General features: G+C 39.2%; 1 protein-coding gene across 2 annotated transcripts in view; it reads right to left on the bottom strand.

Annotated features, from left to right (window-relative positions):
- LOC127636662 (integrin alpha-1-like) overlaps positions 1 to 18,357 on the bottom strand; it is a 72,016-nt gene that overhangs the window by 43,400 nt on the left and 10,259 nt on the right. For both annotated transcript variants that reach the window (XR_007969628.1, XM_052117321.1), the window contains exon 2: positions 1,862 to 1,982. Coding sequence is in view for 1 of the 2 variants with exons in the window: in XM_052117321.1 (XP_051973281.1) it covers positions 1,862 to 1,982 (121 nt within the window). In the remaining variant the exon portion in view is untranslated. The remainder of the gene's footprint in view (positions 1 to 1,861; positions 1,983 to 18,357) is intronic.

Here is an 18,357-nt window from a genome sequence, read left to right as displayed (position 1 = left end):
GGTTTCTAATGGTGGTTTTTGACAACAGTGCTAAAACTAGACATCCTTCTGTAAGCATGTAAACAACTCAAGTCATTAACATTCCTGTGCACAAATGGGCCTTGACGCTGTAGTGGATACAACCAGGAGCCCATGCAATCTTTCCTAGTTACAACTCTGAATGTAGGCACTAGTCACCTCCCATTCAATAAGGAATATATTATAGCACTGACTTTAAAATATTAGTTCACCCAAATCATTCAGTAGAAATAATGAAGTTTGTAATCTATAGGATATTAGTACCCTGGAGCCTTAAAGGTTCAAGAAAAGCCCATTTAAAGGAATTATCTCCCAAACATGAATATTCAGTCATCATGGACATACTCACCCTAATGTCATTCTAAATCTGGAGGTTTTTCTTTCTTCTGTATAACACAAAATAAGTTGAGTTGTTGAGCGCTCTTTTCCATATGATGAAAATGAATGGGGGATGTTGAGCTTTAAAAAGCCTGATTTTCTAAATAAATGTGCATGCGCCTGGAATTATTTGCACTAATCAGTGGGTCCACAAGGTGGCAACACTCACAATGTATCTGTCACCAAGAAGGGATAGAAGATGTAATCGCTGGTAAAACAACTGGAGACAAATGTGGAAACAACAACAGTGGATGCACAAGTCAAGACGCATGTGTGAAGAGGTCAGGACATATCTACATTTGTATAACTTGAGTCTGAAGAACATAAACTCATCTTTATTTGTCCAAACTCCTGAGGAGAAATAGTCCAGTATCTCATAGCAGTTGTAGCATGCATGCTCCAACCTCCTGTGTATGTGCGCACAGTAAAATTAAGTTTACTATGACGGGGTCAAGTCAAGTGGTTTTTATTGTCGTTTCAACCATATACAGTTAGTACAGTACACAGCGAAATGAGACAACGTTCCTCCAGGACCATGGTGCTACATAAAACAACATAGGACAAACCCAGAACCACATGAGACTACACAGACTAAATACAGTAACATACCTATATAAAGTGCACGTGCAAATGTGTGCAAAAAGTACGGGACAGTACAATAAATTATTAACAATGAACAGGACAATAGACACAGTAAGAGACAGGTCACATCCGACTGTATGGTTTTTTAATTAAATGAAATACAATAATTTATAGTCTTCTCAGTGGCTTTCACTAGCTAACGCACGCTAACAGTTTCCATGTAAGTCATTATGCCACTTGTCAACTGGCTTCATCATGATAGATGAATGATTTTACTACGGCAAAGTTTTAATTAAAACACAGTAAGCCTTACAAAAAAAGAATCTACTGTATTTACGAAAATCCATCCAAATCAAATCTGTCCAACTAGCCTGAACATATCATTGGCAAGGTTTACAATTCAATCAGGGCCACCTGTGAGAGGTTTATATAAAGCTGTCTTGAGGGTTTCACGCCAGTTGAGGTGTTCTCTGGAGGTAAGAGGTTAACCTTTACAAGCACTGCTAAAGTGTGTGCTTGAACAATTTAAAGAGGGGCCACGGATGTCTGATTTCACAAAGGATTTACTGAAAGGAGCTGTTAGATAAGGAATATTTCCCATTTGTTTATTTGCTTAATGGAGAAAGCAGACCTGAGTGTATTAGCTTGATTTCTTCATTCGAATAAAAGCAAGGGCCATAAAAAAAGCAAGCTACATCAGTGGTGCTCAGAGTTTTACCATAGCAATTCTGGCATTATTAGGGGATGGTTCTGTTTAGCATGATATAGCTATAGGTACAGTATTATTTGAGTGAAAAGAGGGAATGGGGGCGCTGATTTTTTACAAATGGTCAATGCAATCACAAGCAATCTGGCATTATTATAAACATTAAAGGAAACTTACCATTTTCCCTCACTGTTCTCAAATTGTTGGACGGTGTATCCGAACATGTCCTCCACTGGTCCACTGAACGACATCCTGTTCTTCTCGTCCACATTGAAACATAATAAACATGGCAGCAGCACTGTAACAAAAAGAGACATTTGTTTTAACCTATGATACTTCTATGGTGCTTTTAGGTCATTTTTTAAGCGAAATTCCCCACGTAAGGACATAGTAGCCTAATTCTACTATAAAAAATAACTGGAAATAAGTAAATAATGACTGGAAACTAGATGTTACATTTTCTGGCAAATTGCGAGAACAAACATTGTTTTGCTATGTGACTGTTAAGGTGTTCTAAGTGGTTTTCAGTGTGTTTCTATGTGTTTTTTAATGTGCTCTGGGCATTGCTAATTGGTTATTTACTTGTCTAAATGGCTTGCCTCAAGATATCTATGATAATCTGGTCCCTAAATATGTCTTAGGTGCCTCCTTCAATATAAGTCTTTTGGATTTTTTGGCCTTTAATTATCAGAATGATTATAAGTTGCACAATTTGTGTCATCATTCATTTTGAATTACACAAATAATCCAGAAACTGGTTACATGCGAAGGTTTAATACTTAGGGGTATTTGAACTAATAGTGATAGAGCCTTAGCAAGAACTATATTTATTTCAGTTATTTAGAATTTAAATGAATAATTTAATAGATATTCTAATATTTAATAGAAATTAATTAAGCTTGTAAAAACATACAATTATTATTATAATGTTTTCCTTAAGAAACAAACAAAAAGTGTTCTATTTCCTTTTCTTTAAAGGAAAAAAAACCCATAATTGTCCCAGTTGTGCAGTGCATGCCCAGTTGTGTGGGAATCAATCATCTGTATTCTACGGGGAGCAATACATGTGAAGTAGGCTGAGGAATTTCGCAGAGCAATGTGGAGCAGCCATCCTGGCCTTTTGGACAATGTCCTCTTCATTAATTCCACCAGAGTCTGTCATTTAGTACTGTATATAAAAGAAGAACTAAATATAGTGTTTAAATGCTCCATTGTGCCAATGCCACAGAGAGCCTTTTCACATGTTGTGTGCAATAGAATTCCAGTCATGATTTATTCAATTCTTGGATTTGGAAGGGAATTCTGAAGATAAACAAATCACTGTGGTGTTGAGGAGATTTCTGGATATGTGTGAGAACACAAAGAGACAGTAGCCAGTTGTACTCCCTTATGACTGTTTTTGATAACAGTCATGTTCTGAGCAAATTAATGTATAATATACAGGACAGCCATAGGAGTCACCTTTTTCACTAAAAGTCTTAGAGAGAGATTTGTGTGCACTGCTAATGCCATGTCTCAGCAGAGGAAACAGAGGAGGCAGTGTACTGTCTATAGGCTTGCCTTAAATTAAAATCCAAAAAGCCATCAACAGTAACTAAGCTTTCCAGCCAAGTTTCCAAACTCTGTTTCCACTGAGTCTTGCCTCTGAGGAGGGTGTGCATGATGGGTGACCATTTGAGAGACCAGAGGCTGTTTATACAGTGACAGACAAGACATGTTTTCTTTTTTGTTTCAAGCTGTTCACCACTTACAGTTTATTATTGATATTGACAGGGGCGAAGTTTCCAGGGGGTATTCCCCTGGAAACTTCGCCCTTGTCAATATCAAACAAGCAAGTACAACACCCCCCCAATATTCAAGCCAAATCTACACCCTTGGTTATTGTTAATGATCAATCAGTTGTCATCCATTAACAATGATTGTCAATTAAAAACATTACCAAAACCCATTTGTGATGAAGAATTAATATTAATAAAAATGTAACAACAAAGAACAAACTAAAATAGATGAACAAGAAGAAGAGAAGAGAAGAGAAGAAGCTGAAGAAAACGAAGAAGAACACGATGATTAACAAGATGAAGAAGACCAAGGCAAATAAGAAGTAGCTAAGGACAAAGAAGAAAATAAAGACAAAAGATGTGAAGAAGACATAGATCACTAAGAAGCTGAAGAGAATAGCCCACATTAAAGAAGAAATCAAAGAAGTAGCTAAGGAAGATGAAGAAGACCATGGTGAAGAAGAAGCTTAAGAAGACAAACGAGACCACAACAAAGAGACTGAAGAAGGCAAAGAAAACCAGGATAAAAGAGACGCTGAAGACTAAGAAGAGGATGAAGAAGAAGCTAAAGCAGATGAATAAGAAAACCACAATGAAGCTGAAGAAAATCAATAAGAAGACTAAGATAAAGAAGGTAAATAAGACCACAGTGAAGAAGCTGAAGACTAAGAAGACCATGATGAAGAAGCTGAAAATGAATGAGAAGATGAAGAAGACCACAATGAGGAAGAAGCTGAAGAAGACAACAAAGACAATGAAGCAGAAACTGAAGACAAAGAAGATCAAGATGAAGAAGCTGAGGAAAATAAATCACACGATGAAGAAGACCACAGTGAAGAAGCTGAAGACTAAGAAGACCATGACAAAGAAGCTGAAGATGAAGAAGCAACTGAAAATGAACAAGACTAAGACAAAGACCAAAATGACAAAGAAGCTGAAGAAGACAATGATAAAGACGAAACTGAAGAAGACGATGAAAACAACAATAAAGAAGAAACTGAAGATGAACAAGATGTACACAACAAAGAATAAGCTGAAGAAGACAAAGAGCACAATGAAGAGAAAGAAGTTGAAAATGAATAAGAAGACCACATTGAAGAACATAAAGACAAAGAAAACCATGATAAAGAAGAATCTGAAGACAAAGTAGCAGAAGATGAACAAGAACACCATGACGAGAAGCTGAAGAAGACAAAAAAGAAGCTACAGAGAAGAAGACACAGAAGAAGCATGCTCATTAGAGACGTGACAACCTGTGTGTTTTCTAGCCCTGGGGGACAGCAGTTATGTTTCCGGTCAGATTTGAAAGTTAGATAAGCTGAACAAATTTCCTATGTAATCTACTGATTCTGTAAACATAGACATGTAGACAGGCCAAAGGCAAATGGTCAACTGGTTTCCTCCTCGACCACATCTATCTCCTCACAGACAAACACACACACCCATCCTCTAAACCTGGATAACTGACTCCTCTTTTAATGAAGTGGGTGTTTGTAATGTGGGGCTGTGAGGAAAAGGGACAACTTCCTGCTGAGGTTGAATGCAGGACACACTCTGAACACAGTGAGCAAATACTTTGCAAACACACTACAAATCAAACACACTCAGTGTTTATGCAAACACACAGACACACATGAATTCTCTTGAGGATCTTGGGAATAAATGAAAAGAGGCACTAAAGACCCTCTTAGACCCTCTTGCCAGTTTCATTGGATTTCATCCATTCATTCAATCATGCTTGATTCATGTTAATAGTGAATGAGACTTTTTCACCCATCTATATTAGGAACTGCAAAATCAGTCATGCAGCCCTGGGATGGAAATCCAAGCCTTCTCCCAATAGACATGATCGATTTCAACTATGTCAGAGAAAATATTTGCTCAATTAGCTGATTCAAGATGGCGACCGGCCAAAGAGGCCTTTTGCATTGATCACAAATGGGGAAGATGCCCAGACACATGGATTACGGCACTCCAAGAACAGAACAGATCACTCAAAGTGTAATTGCTACAAAGTTAATCTGGAGTGAGATCTTGGATGAGATCTTGATTGACCAAATCAAGAGTCAGTCCTGCAGGAAAACTTTGCTCATTGACCCACCATCTAAAGTTGTACAGCTTATGCCTTCTGCTAAATTAAGGGTACTAAATGTAATTATACAAATTATGACTGCTTTCAAACAGGTTTCCCACACCCTTTCCCCATCTGCCCATTTTTGTTCAAATGGGAAGTCCCTCCCCAAACTCATGCTATTGATTGACCCAATGTTGCTATGTTCAAACAAACAGAGCAATATGGGAAGTGGCACCAAAGTTCTTTTCAAGGCAATTCAGTCCATTTGATGGGTATCTTGGAAACACTGCTGGGCAGCAATTTTCTATGGATACAAGCTGCATAAAAGTACAGCATCTATCTACTTAAATGGAGAAAGACCGAAACGGTAGGTCAATATTATGATCAAATAACATATTTCAAATCAGCAGTAAATTTGACAACATGGTATCATAAACTGTGCTTTGTTTTAGCTCAAATCATGCTAAAAATGATAATGCGTATGCACCTTCTAGAGTTAACTAACTGCAATGTCTCCATCTAAAAGGTGATTGGCTTATTTTACCAGTAAGGTGGGTCTTCCTTTTCTTCATCTGCCATATTTGATGTTCAATTTGTTTCTATTCATTTTAATGTAATGGCCTGTCTCAGGCTGAACAGTCTCTGGTGACAGAAAGACTCAATGTTTACACTTTCCTACTTACAAATTGCTGGCTTATAGTTGTCTCTGAACATTAAGATGGGATAGGAGATTATTTTAACATAAAACATTACACATTATGACAGAGATTGGTTTGCTGTCTTACTTGTTGGAAGGGAAATATTCAATGAAGGGTAATTGCTGTAAGCTTGCAAAACTTTTCAGAAATTATGGGGTAAAAGGCGTCATTTGAATCTGGAGTGAAAAATCTATGCCAGACCATATCATATGCTTTAACTCCAGTAGATTGATGACACTTCATAATGACATAATCAGAATGCATCATGATCATGTACAAATGCTTGTAGCGCAAGTCTTTGGTATCTATGGTGATAGCTCTTTGAAGCTCTTTGAAGTGGTAAGCACAATACTGATACTGCAGTCCAAGTCATTAAATGACACTGTATTCACTCTTTAGGTTTGATCATGTGGAATATGACAATGCCAAAATGTGATTAATATTATGGAGTTGTAAAACAAAACTGCAATCATCCAATGCCTGCAATGTGTTGGATTTATCTATGCTATGATTCTTTCTAAATAAGTCCATTTGGCAGAGGGAGCTCTCAGTGATAATGAAAAATGACGCCTGTGCCAAGACCTTGTCTGGCTCACACATGCTCTTGCATGACAAAGCAGATCTTAAGATAATCAAGTTCATGCGTCTTATGCACTTCCTCTCCTTGTCTCTTTTTGTAAAACATATTTAGGAGTTCAGCTAATTTATTAGACTGAATTCAAGCATTCATATGCACACAATGTAGAATGCACTTCTTTGGACACTAAGTGCACACAAAAGCACTTAAGAAGGTTGCTAAAGCAATCATCAGTATTACTATTGCTCGTATTTTTTATATATTTTATTTATAATTTTTCAAAGCCCTATACAGTGTCCTAACCAGAGTCGATGCTATAGAATTTCAGCAACAAGCAATCTGTCTGTCCACACTGAATGCAACATAATCACTGCTAATCAGAACATACAGTATTTGATGTTTAATGTACCGTTATGAGATGCTGGAATTTGGACCAATGAGAGTTCACTATCACAGAGGGTGTGGTTACCGAAAAAGTAACCAAGCTATTGTCAGAATTGCTCACTGCGGCTGGTTAGGACAAACTTTGATTAACATGGAAAAGATACGTTGTAACGTGCATCGCTTTATTGCGTCGTGTCTGGGTGTGTAAGCAATCTCAGAGACACAGGTTCTGGTCCCTTCGAAACCAGGAAGTAAATATGTTTACTCTGAGACATAGGCTGTGTTCAAAACCAGGAAAATGCTACATCCAGAGGCTGTATACGGAGGTTGCAAAGTACCACGGCATGTCCGAATCCAATGTTCACGTCACATCCTGTTTGCTGAGATACTGTCATCTGATAATTTTTTAAGGCAGCATAGATGTATCCTTCATTGCCTATCAAACAACAATCATGTGCGTGTGGATCCTGACAACGGTTGAGCTGAAGAAAGAAAATGGAGGCGAAGAGGCAGTTGATAGCCATAGTAAATATACACTTAGTTATCAGCAAAACTCTCTTGATTTTGTTCTAGATTATTATACCTCTGTGGTTCCATTGGACTGAATGAATGCTGGTATCCTAGCAACGATGTGGCGTAGTGCTGCCTAGGAAGCCTGTCCAAAACCAGTTTCCAGAGGTACCCTCCTATGCAAATGCTGTCTGTTAAGTCATTGACTGATTGGTCAGCGAGGCAACAAGGCAGTTACGGTACCTTTAGTTTCGGATTTTGTGTTTTGGTCCCATGAAAACCAGAGTAAAAGCGTTCATAACACATAGACAATGATGAGTACGTTTTTACTCATTTTTACTCTTAAGTTTAGGGTTGGGGATTAGTGAGTAGGGTTAACAATATATGCATTCCTTTTGACTATTACATCATTAACAACTAAAAAGCCAGCCAGCTTTTGGCACCACTCTGTAGACATTTAACCCAGAAATGGGTCAACTACACTTCTGAGATTTGGCAACTGGGGCAGTGGTTACAATTTTAGTAAACACAGACTGATTTCAGCAGCAGAACTTTCAACCTCCTGTCGCAGAACGGATTACTTGCACTGAGCTTCATGACATACTTCCGCTTTGAAATAATGTGGCCTGCTATTTTCTGGTTAAATGTATTTACATGCATTGTAGTTGCCTAGTTCTTGAAATGACACTTAAAATTAGTGATCGAAAGAATATTTTACAGTACTGATCTTTTCAGGGATAGGAGAAGAAATATTCTGAACATTACCATGTACACCTTCTTCAAAATTCAGTATACGAACAGTTTTCAGAGCTTTAATTCAGGCTGAGCCAATCTGAGAAAGCAATGGCTGCTATATACTCCAATCCAGTGCATTTCACCATTGAAATGGAGTCACATAGAGGTCTGTAGCAAACATTTAACCACAGATCAGCTTAAAACACAAATGACAAAAGGTGGAAGTAGACAAAGGGCGTCAGCACCAGCAGCACTCTTTGAATTAAACAACAACGTGCTTCAGTAACTGTTACACTCCATGTGTGAGGGAGGAGAGAAAAGCAATGAAAGAATGCTTCACCCAGTTTTTATTATATATCTGTTTTAATCTTTATTTTGTGTCACTGTTTCACTGATAAGTACTGTATATCGATAAATGCTGAAATGCAAAAGCATAAGTAAGATCTGCTAAAGATAATGAGTTATAACGTTTTAAATAGATTAAACATATGTAGTGTGCTTAAATATATTTTAGCACAGTTATTTATTTAATTTTATAATACAACTGCTTCATTCTGTTCTGAGCTAATTTTATAGCATGGTCAGAGGAAGAAAACAGCTAATGTATTATACAACTACCCAGAACACAATAGTATCTAGGGATGTGCCTGAAGCCGAATACCTTATTCAGAAAGGCACAAATGACTTCAGAACGAATAATGAATTCCACCAAATAATAGAAAATATATATGTTAGACTGATTATCCAATGAGCACAAGGATAGAGCAATATTTTATATAAACATATCTAAAATGGCAACGTAATGGTGAGTCTGTGAAGCCAACATGACTAAAGTATAAACTTTATAAATGAGAATGTAAATGCTCAGAGCGGTTCGGTGCGAAAATTACTATTGCATAGGCTAAAACAAATCTAATCCTCAAAATAATACAATAATCCACATTAATGCCAAAGGGGGCCACAATATGCACCTACAAAGCGTTTTTGTTTGTTTGTTTATTTGTTTAACAATATGGAGCAATCCATGGTTGGCAACACATAATCAGTTATATCTTGTTAGAAAAAAGAATCAAAATTATATAATCCATCCATCTTCTATAGCCACTTGTCCTATGTAGGACAGGAAGTGCTGGAGCCTATCCCAGCTGTCTCGGGCCAAAGGCAAGGAAACACACCAGACAGGTGGCCATCACAGGGTTAACACACACAGACGTAGACATTCAGATTCTCACTCACACCTATGGGCAATTTACTTAACCTGCATGTTTTTGGACTGTGGGGGACACCGGAGCTCCCAGAGGAAACCCACGCAAACCTGCAAACTCCACATAGAAATGCCCTGGGTGAACCGGACCTCAAACCGGAGACCTTCTTGTTGTGAGGCAACAGTGCTAACCACTGAGCCACAGTACCACCCATTAAATGTAAATGGAATAGACACATTTAAAATGAGCTTTTCATTTAGTATTGATTGACTTCCAGTTTAAGCCCCACCCATAACCGGTTATAACCAAATACAGAAAAACAGATCATTTTGCCATTGCATCAGATACAGACACAGATAATGGCTTCACTGCACAAGCCTACTAGCATCCATACAGTATATTCTATATCTTGTACGTAACTCACAGAATTAATTAAAAAGACATGAGAAGTTAGACACAAATGCACACATGTTCAACACCAGGTTTTGTCGATCACCAGTGGGGATTATTGCACTTAATACAGCCCCAATATCCTGTTCAGAGTCTGCTTCTACCTCCTCTGGAGGGCCAGCATTTTATTGGTCATGTAAAAGTCCGCCCACAGAATGACATAATACTTCCTGCTGATTATAGAATCCCACACTAACAGGGGAACTGGACCCCTGATCATGTTTGGTCGGACGCCCACTTTGTACAAACACACCCAGGCACTCCCTAAAAACTGCTGTTCCCACACAGTTTCATATGTAGTCAGCCACAGAATGCACAGATGGGCCAGGAAGCCATCCTTGCTTAAACATTACACAGAACTGTTTTAAGACTAAAAATACACAGGGCAGGGCAAAGCGGGTCACTTACTGAATCTCAAATAAAGAAATAAAAGACAAATAATCAAGAGCATACTATAATATACAGTAGGGAAATGGATATTCTGTGTATAAACTGTCATTACAGTATACTTGACATTGACAGTTTTTCTCTATGTGAGTGAAAGTTGGGAAAATAAATAAAAAAACCTGATCTGCCTAATAGCTGTAAAATAGTAGCCTATCTGGGAAGTAACTATCCAAACCAACAAACCATAGCAGGAGAACCTTTCAAGACTGAACACAAGTATGAATATTATACTCACCATCCATAAGCCGACAATAAATTATATTACATTTTTATTTACAGTATATTGTCTTTCCTCTTTATGTGAAGCACTCCATGAACTTAAAAGTGCTAGCTCACCCTTAAAAGGAAAAATCTGTCATCATCTGTGCACCCTTATGTTGCTTAAAATGTATTGTGAAACAGATTTGAGAGATGTTCAGTTATTGGTGACCTGCATTTTGGTTTGTTTCTCCCACAGAGCTGTATTCAAGGAAGACTACTTGACTAAGACAAGAAAATATAGGGCAAAAAGACAAACAATTTATGTTTTAGTAATTCTTGCACATTCGGTTAAATAAATACCACTGTCCTCATTCCAAAAGGAAACATCTAGGCTGTGTCTCTGCAGCATGAGAATAAAATGAAACATCCCCCTGCGGCTAATCACAGAATGTCACATGTGCTAGCTCGGCTCTGGAAATAGTTAGCTTATTCTGCCTGTCCGCAGAAGGAGAGTTTGATTCTCTGCTCCAGACATTATACAGCTCACTTCCTGGAGCTGTGCGGAGTGCCAATATTCCCTGGGACTGCCGTTTTACATAGACAATCCAGCTGAAATTCAAATAGACCTGCATCATGATCAAGGACTAACTGATGTCTAAGTTGGAGTGACAGTTTAATGGCAAAGCTTGCTTAGTATATGATTCATGTGTGTCTTGGGATGAAATCACTGGAGAGGGCAAAGGTCAAGCTCAATATTATGGTGAGATAGGAAAAGAAAGCTACAGTAATTTATGGATGGGCTGAAAATGGACGGTGTTGTAACATATGCACATATGATGCTTCAGATACCATTCTGCAAATATCAGATTTCATGGATATGGCTAAATAAATTGATATTTCTATTAAATGTGCCACAGAGGTTTCATAAAACTCTCAGGACAATTGAGTTTTGTTGTGTTGTATAACACACCAACACGATTACAAGGCTGAAAGTTTAGGCTTAATGTGCCTGTGAGATGTGTTGTTTGTTGTTAAAGTGGAGATAATACGATCAAATGGTCCTCCTCCCCCTTTCTTCACTGATGGATTTCAAGTCAAATCACATGATAGAAAAAAAAGACCCACGGAAATTAACATTGTTATCCTTCTCCTGTGATATACAGTACATGTTATACTTCTAATACAAGTATATTAGTATATATAATATATTTCTGAAAATAATAGAAAATATATTTATATAGTTTTTCCTTATATAATTCTTATTTGAAAAAATATAATTTATTTATATTTATATATATATAGACAATTATAGAAAATATTTTTATGTATAATATGTGTTATCATATACATTTAGATATATCTATACATGTATATATGTTATTTATATATAAACAATTTATATATAATTGTATTTACATTAAATATATTTTTATGTATACAACTAATTAAAAAACAAATAATGTATTATTTTCTGTAATTGCCTTAATATTATACAGCCATAACTCCACAACAGATTTAATTCATAAACACTTTTGCTGAAAAATATTACTGATTTGTTAATAATTTTCAACCAATTTTTCGATTCAAATTCATGTATATATCACAAGTCACATACACTGATGAGCTTAATATGCTGTTGGTCCTCCGTGTGCCGTCAAAACAGTGCCGACCCACAGAGGCATGGACTCTACAAGACCCCTGAAGGTGTCCTGTGGTATCTGGCACCAAGACATTAGCAGCAGATCTTTCATGTCCTGTAAGTTGCGAGGTGGAGCCAACATGGATTGGACTTGTTAGTCCAGCACATCCCACAGATGCTCAACCAGATTGAGATCTGGGGAATTTGGAGTCCAGGGCAACAGCTTGAACTCTTCATCATGTTCCTCAAATCATTCCCATTCAATGTGTTCAGTGTGGCAGGGCGCATTATCCTGCTGAAAGAGGCCACTGCCATCAGGGAATACCATTGCCATGAAGGGGTGTACCTGGTCTGCAACGATGTTTAGATAGGTGGCACGTGTCAAATTGACGTCCACATGAATGACTGGACCTAGGTTTCCTCAGCAGAACATTGCCCAGAGCATCACACTCCCTTCTCCGGCTTCTTGTCTTCCCACAGTGCATCCTGGAGCCATCACTTCCCCAGTCACATACCCTGACCAGTCTGCAGCTACGCAGCCCCATAAGCAGCAGGGTGCGATTCACTGTGTGTGTTGTGACACATTCCTCCCGTAACCATCACTAAACTTTATTTAAAAATTAAAAACCAACCTTGATTTGCAGGACCACCTTGTGGCTTGGGGGCCCTAAGCGGATGCTTATACCACTTATAGCTAGAAATGGTCCTGGCAGCGACAACACAGCACCCAATAGGACAAGAGACAGATCCATCAACAGGGCTGAAACTCTCTCACACTGGCCCAGGGCCTTACTATTGAGCCCTATAATATTTGTCCCAGCCTGCTCATAAGCAGAGAGGCACATATGTAATAGCACCTGTAACATATCTGTTCTCTCATTATTTTTCTGTTGTGAGGTTTATGACCTGAGAGAAAAAGGTCACAGGGCTGTGCCCCTGAGGCCATTTTCTTCTGTCTGTTTTAAATGTGCTGTGCCCCACATTTGGCTTATGTTATGTGGAACATTTTATGAGAACACATATTATCTTTCATTACAATGCTGTTCATTTCAAGGAAAACTAGGTTAAAAGAACAAATGTGACTTCCTGGTTGTTTCCTCTTTTTGCTGCTTTGAACAATACATATTAAATATTTGTCACCACTCAAGCTCAAACCATTGCTTTTGAAATATGTACTTAATTGTATTATGTTTAAGTCATATGAAGGGTCTATGCCAGGGATCGGCAACCATTTTGACATGGAGTGGCATTTTTTATTTGGTCAATGGCTGTGCTGTGTTTAATAGTCCTTATAATGTATCCTTATTACATGATGTGTTGTTCTGAAAGCAAAAAGAAACAAATTAAACACGGAATGTAGGCTGTCATCAGCTCAGCCTGACCGAAGCAAAGCGGGCGTGTTTACTCCTTAATTAACCAAAAGTGAAGCGCTGACGGTTCATGATTTGTGAATGGCTTGCACATGCAGAGCGAGTCTCATCACACTTTAATACTGTTTCCCATTCTGCTGATGAATACATGCTGCATAATCATGAGGAAGGATTACATCAAGATGTAGATTGGAATGCAGGTGCGGAATTTATAGAAATAAAATAGTCTACTCCTCTCTCGCCATTGCTGGCGCGCCAGTGATTACCCCTCCGCGTGCCAATGCTGGCATGCATGCCATAGGTTGCCGACCCCTGTAAGCTACACTTACAAATATATGAATGAAATTGATTGAGATAATAGAACAAAATATTTAAGTGACATTGGCAAATAAAGGATGCTAAACCTTTTCTCAGAAATAACCAACTGGTCCCACTGTGTTTATTAATGGATGTTTAAAGTAATATCCTCTGAAGTTCACACAGGTGATCTAGCAGAGAAACCACAGGTGTGGTTAATCACATTATCTTAAAAAAATGTCACTAACATTTGACAACCAGAAAGTGTCCAAATACACTTATGTCCTTTTTTTGAACAGTTATTATGCAATGACATTCTTACATTTTTAAGTGTTGCTTAAGGCTCCAAAATACTTGTGGGGCCACTGCATATCTGATGACAATAAAATAACTTTTATAAAATAACATGAGGCCCAATGCAACAATGCAATGTTTCCCTATTCAACAACAACTCTACTCCTTGCATACAAGAGCAAATTCTCAAAAAAATTGTATCATGTTCTTATGTTACTTCCTGTGCATGTGTCTTTTATGAAGTGCAGAATTTTAATTTGCATAATCAGATTATCTAAACGATTACATTACTTTTTACAGTTTTAGTGAAATTTTTTGTGCTGTCAGTCTTTTAAAATTTGTAATAGTGATTAATTGCATAATTATTTTTAGAGTTAATTGCGATTAATCACAGATTTAGAAAGTACTGAAATTTGACTTGAAAATTAAGTGCTTATTTTCTTGTCAAAATGTATTTATTTCCTTTCGGGAAAGAAAGCAAAACAATATGTAACATTTTCCAAACAAAGCCTTCCACAGTATTAAGATAGAAATGTACTAAAATAGCGCCAACTCAAGTTAACTGTGATTAAGAAAATGTATTGTACGTATTAAACTTTTAAAATTAATCTCATGCATTAACACGTTAATTTTGATAGCTCTAGTCATATGTAATCAGAACCAGATTACATTTAAGAAGTAATCTACCCAAAACTGTTCATTTATTTTGTCACAATATTATTTTACTGCACTGTCACCACATTATTTTACTCTAACAGGTTCCTCAGGACAACAATCTCTCTAGGCAGGGCTAGATTATGGTAAATATAATGCCCTGGGATACATATTTGTGTGAAATAAGAAAGCACTTAAAATGCCATCCATGTGTGGAACAGATCAGACCAGTTATATTTGTGAATCAAAATCTGAAAAGTATCACAAACGTGCATTCATGTACATTTTTGAAGCTGTTACTGCCTTCGCCTGATTAATATGTAATCATGTAATCCTTAAAAAGTAACTTTAATCTGATTACAATTATTTTAGAATGAAAACTAATCTATTTACAAGTACTTTAGTTTTTGCAATCTGATTACATAATCCAGATTACGTGTGATCAGATACTACTCAGCACTGGTGGCCAATATCAAGATGTCTCTCAAGCATTTATACCAGCTAGAAACACTTCAAATGAAACTTTACCAATTATGTTTGATAACTCTACACCACACCATTATATGTGCACCATTCTATAAGCACATTTGCTTTTTGTACACTTTGAGACAGTGAATGATTTGAGACAGTAATTTTAAAAATGAAACACATAACTGCTTTCAAAATCACTTTTTGAAGTGTTTTTGAACTTCAGGAAGCTAAATTTGGAAATTGAATGGAAAGTTAATTCGGGGCTTGCGATGAGGATGAGGTATCAATCACAGCATCGGAGAGCGGGCTTTTACAGTCTGACGCTGAGGATTCGGCCGGTCTGGTGCGATCTCCATCTGGTGCGATCTCCAAGTCAGAGGCCGATATGGAGCTGATGGTCATGCTTGTCCGGGCTGCCACGAGCATCGGGCAGGAGTGGAACCGTCCACCCTGCCCAGAGCATTCGTGGCTGGACAATTGGTTCCTGGGTTCAGAGCTCCGCACACAGCCATGCTCTGCCCCAGTTCCTTTCTTCCTGGAGGTGCATGAAGAGCTCATGAATTCCTGGCGGGCAACTTTTACTGCTGGTCCCGTTTCATGGATTCTTCTGCTCTCACTACCGTCGGCCAGGGAGTACATGGAGGTCCCTTGGGTGGAGCAGGCGATTATGGATGACGAAGGTCATGGCGCGGGCTCTCGGGCAAGCGATGTCCACTATAATGGTCCAGGAGACACCCCATCTTTAAGGTGGCCTGTTCGGTGACACTGTCGAGGACTTTGCCCAGCAGTTCTCAGCAGTCAAGAAGCAGACGGAGGCGATCCAGCACTTCCTGCCCCAGCGTGATTCCTCCTCAACCTGCAGGCAGCCGAGATCCCGTCATCATCATCACCGAATGTGTCCACCTACGGCAGCAGACGGCTTGGCCTTAGCCTAGAGACTCCCGAAGGAAGTTGAGGCCCCCCGTCCCTCGGTCTGGCGCCAAGAACCCAAGGAGGTCTTCAAAGTGTCCCTGAGACAGGCGACCTAGAGTTGTCAACCAGGAGGTGGTACACAGACCACTCCGTCCCCTGGTGGGAATCTTTGGTTCCCTTTTTTTATAATTTCGCCGCATGCCCAAGTGGAACCGGCACTTTATAATTTAAAAGAAGATTGGTTTCCTCATTCTCTGGGTCACACACTCGGTGTCAAAAGGCGTCGTTGTCATGACAACACTCGCAAGTCCTCTACCTTCGCACACCCAGCTGCGACACTCACATATCCACGATCAGGCATATGCGATGCACCACGAGGATGCCCAAACTCCTCTCCTGTCACAGACCGATCCTATAGTGGGTATGCGGAACGAGGTAAGTGCTCTAACATCATTTGACGTGGCAGCTCCTGCTCCGCCCTGCCGCGAGGCCCCATCTGCAAGTATGTCAAAGACGATTGTCCCCTTGGTGCCCCTTGCACGGAGTCTGGAGGTGTGGTTAGTGCTCTCCAACCCGTCGTCAGGACGATCTGGACGACCTGGTGCTCTCTCTAGTGCAGATATCATAATTATCAGTTATCCTTTCTCCGTGTTGGAAAAGAACACCTTCCACAGCGCAAATATATCTTGGTCCCAGCTAAGTAAATTTTCATTTTCAAAGAGGAAAAATGAGAAAAGCTCAAAATAGGTGATGCGGCCTATTCCCATTGTAAGTACGTCCTTTTATACCCGTATGTCTGGGGGAGTGGCATGCAATTCCACTTGCCAATTTTCATTGGCCTTTTCTCAAATCTCAGAAGTGGTTGGGGCTCCCAAGTCCGACCCCTAGTGTCACTACATCGACACAACATCTCGTTCCCTCCATCAGGGAACGGAGGTTACAGCAGTAACCAAGATGTTTTCATAGCTTGTTGAATCATTGGCCTGTTTTAGTCGGAGGCTGACCAAACAAGTAAATGCTTATTATGATCATATTAGCAATTCTTTTAAACTGCACTGCCACATTCTATGCCAGTTTTCAGAAGAGTAAATGATTTTCCATTACCCTCTTCAAACCTAATCTAATGGCTCCAGTTTTCAAGTCACACTTGAAAACATATATGAATGTTATTACATTTAAGGTACTGAAAGTGTCAGGTATCACTGAAATTCTTTCTTCTTTATATATTTTATGTATTTTCAGTATTTGTATGTATGTGTATTCAGTGTTGTCTGTATATGTGAAGCACCATGACAGTCTGACTGAATTGATCCATGGGGATTAATAAAGCTCTAAATGTTTGAAATATGTGTCATGAAATATCACACATGTCTCTTTAACACCCCTAGTCTTGGTAAATAGAGGCAAAGAAGAGGCCTTTCCGGCTCCGCCTGCCAGCAGGTCATCTCCATCTAGTGGATGACAGCAGCGCCTCTCGGAGGTTGTCCTCCGCCCCCTGCCAGACGAAAGCCCAGCTGCATTTTGGTGGATGGAAGGGGTCTCCTCCGCCCCTGGCAAAGGTTCTCCTGCTCCAGGTGGTTGATTAGGAGCCCCTCCTCCCCTCGTGGTCGGTGGCCATTCCTACGCTCTCAGGCGGCCGGGCTCCTCCATACCTCGGCGTATGGCCACATCTGCTCCATTGGGGTGGATGGTAGTGGTGAGGACTCTACTACAGCGCAACCCTCCTCCTTCCCGGGATGCAGCACCAGTGTAACAAGATAAAAGGGAAAGGACGAGGGGAGAACCGGATTAACACTATAAATAATAGTTTAATAGTAAATTAAACAAAAAGACAAACACAAACACGTCAGGCAGCTGCCCGTAACTCTCTCTCTCTGGAACTGCCATCTCCGGTGGACTTTATCCCTATCCAGGGCTTGATTAGCCTGATTAGGGGCTGGGTGTGCAGCATCACACCAAAGACCATCAAAGACCACC

This window comes from Xyrauchen texanus, chromosome 44 (genome assembly GCF_025860055.1).
Source record: "Xyrauchen texanus isolate HMW12.3.18 chromosome 44, RBS_HiC_50CHRs, whole genome shotgun sequence".
NCBI lineage: Eukaryota > Metazoa > Chordata > Actinopteri > Cypriniformes > Catostomidae > Xyrauchen > Xyrauchen texanus.
The sequence above is the reverse complement of the archived record's forward strand: the minus strand, read 5'-3'. Positions and strand labels throughout refer to the sequence as shown.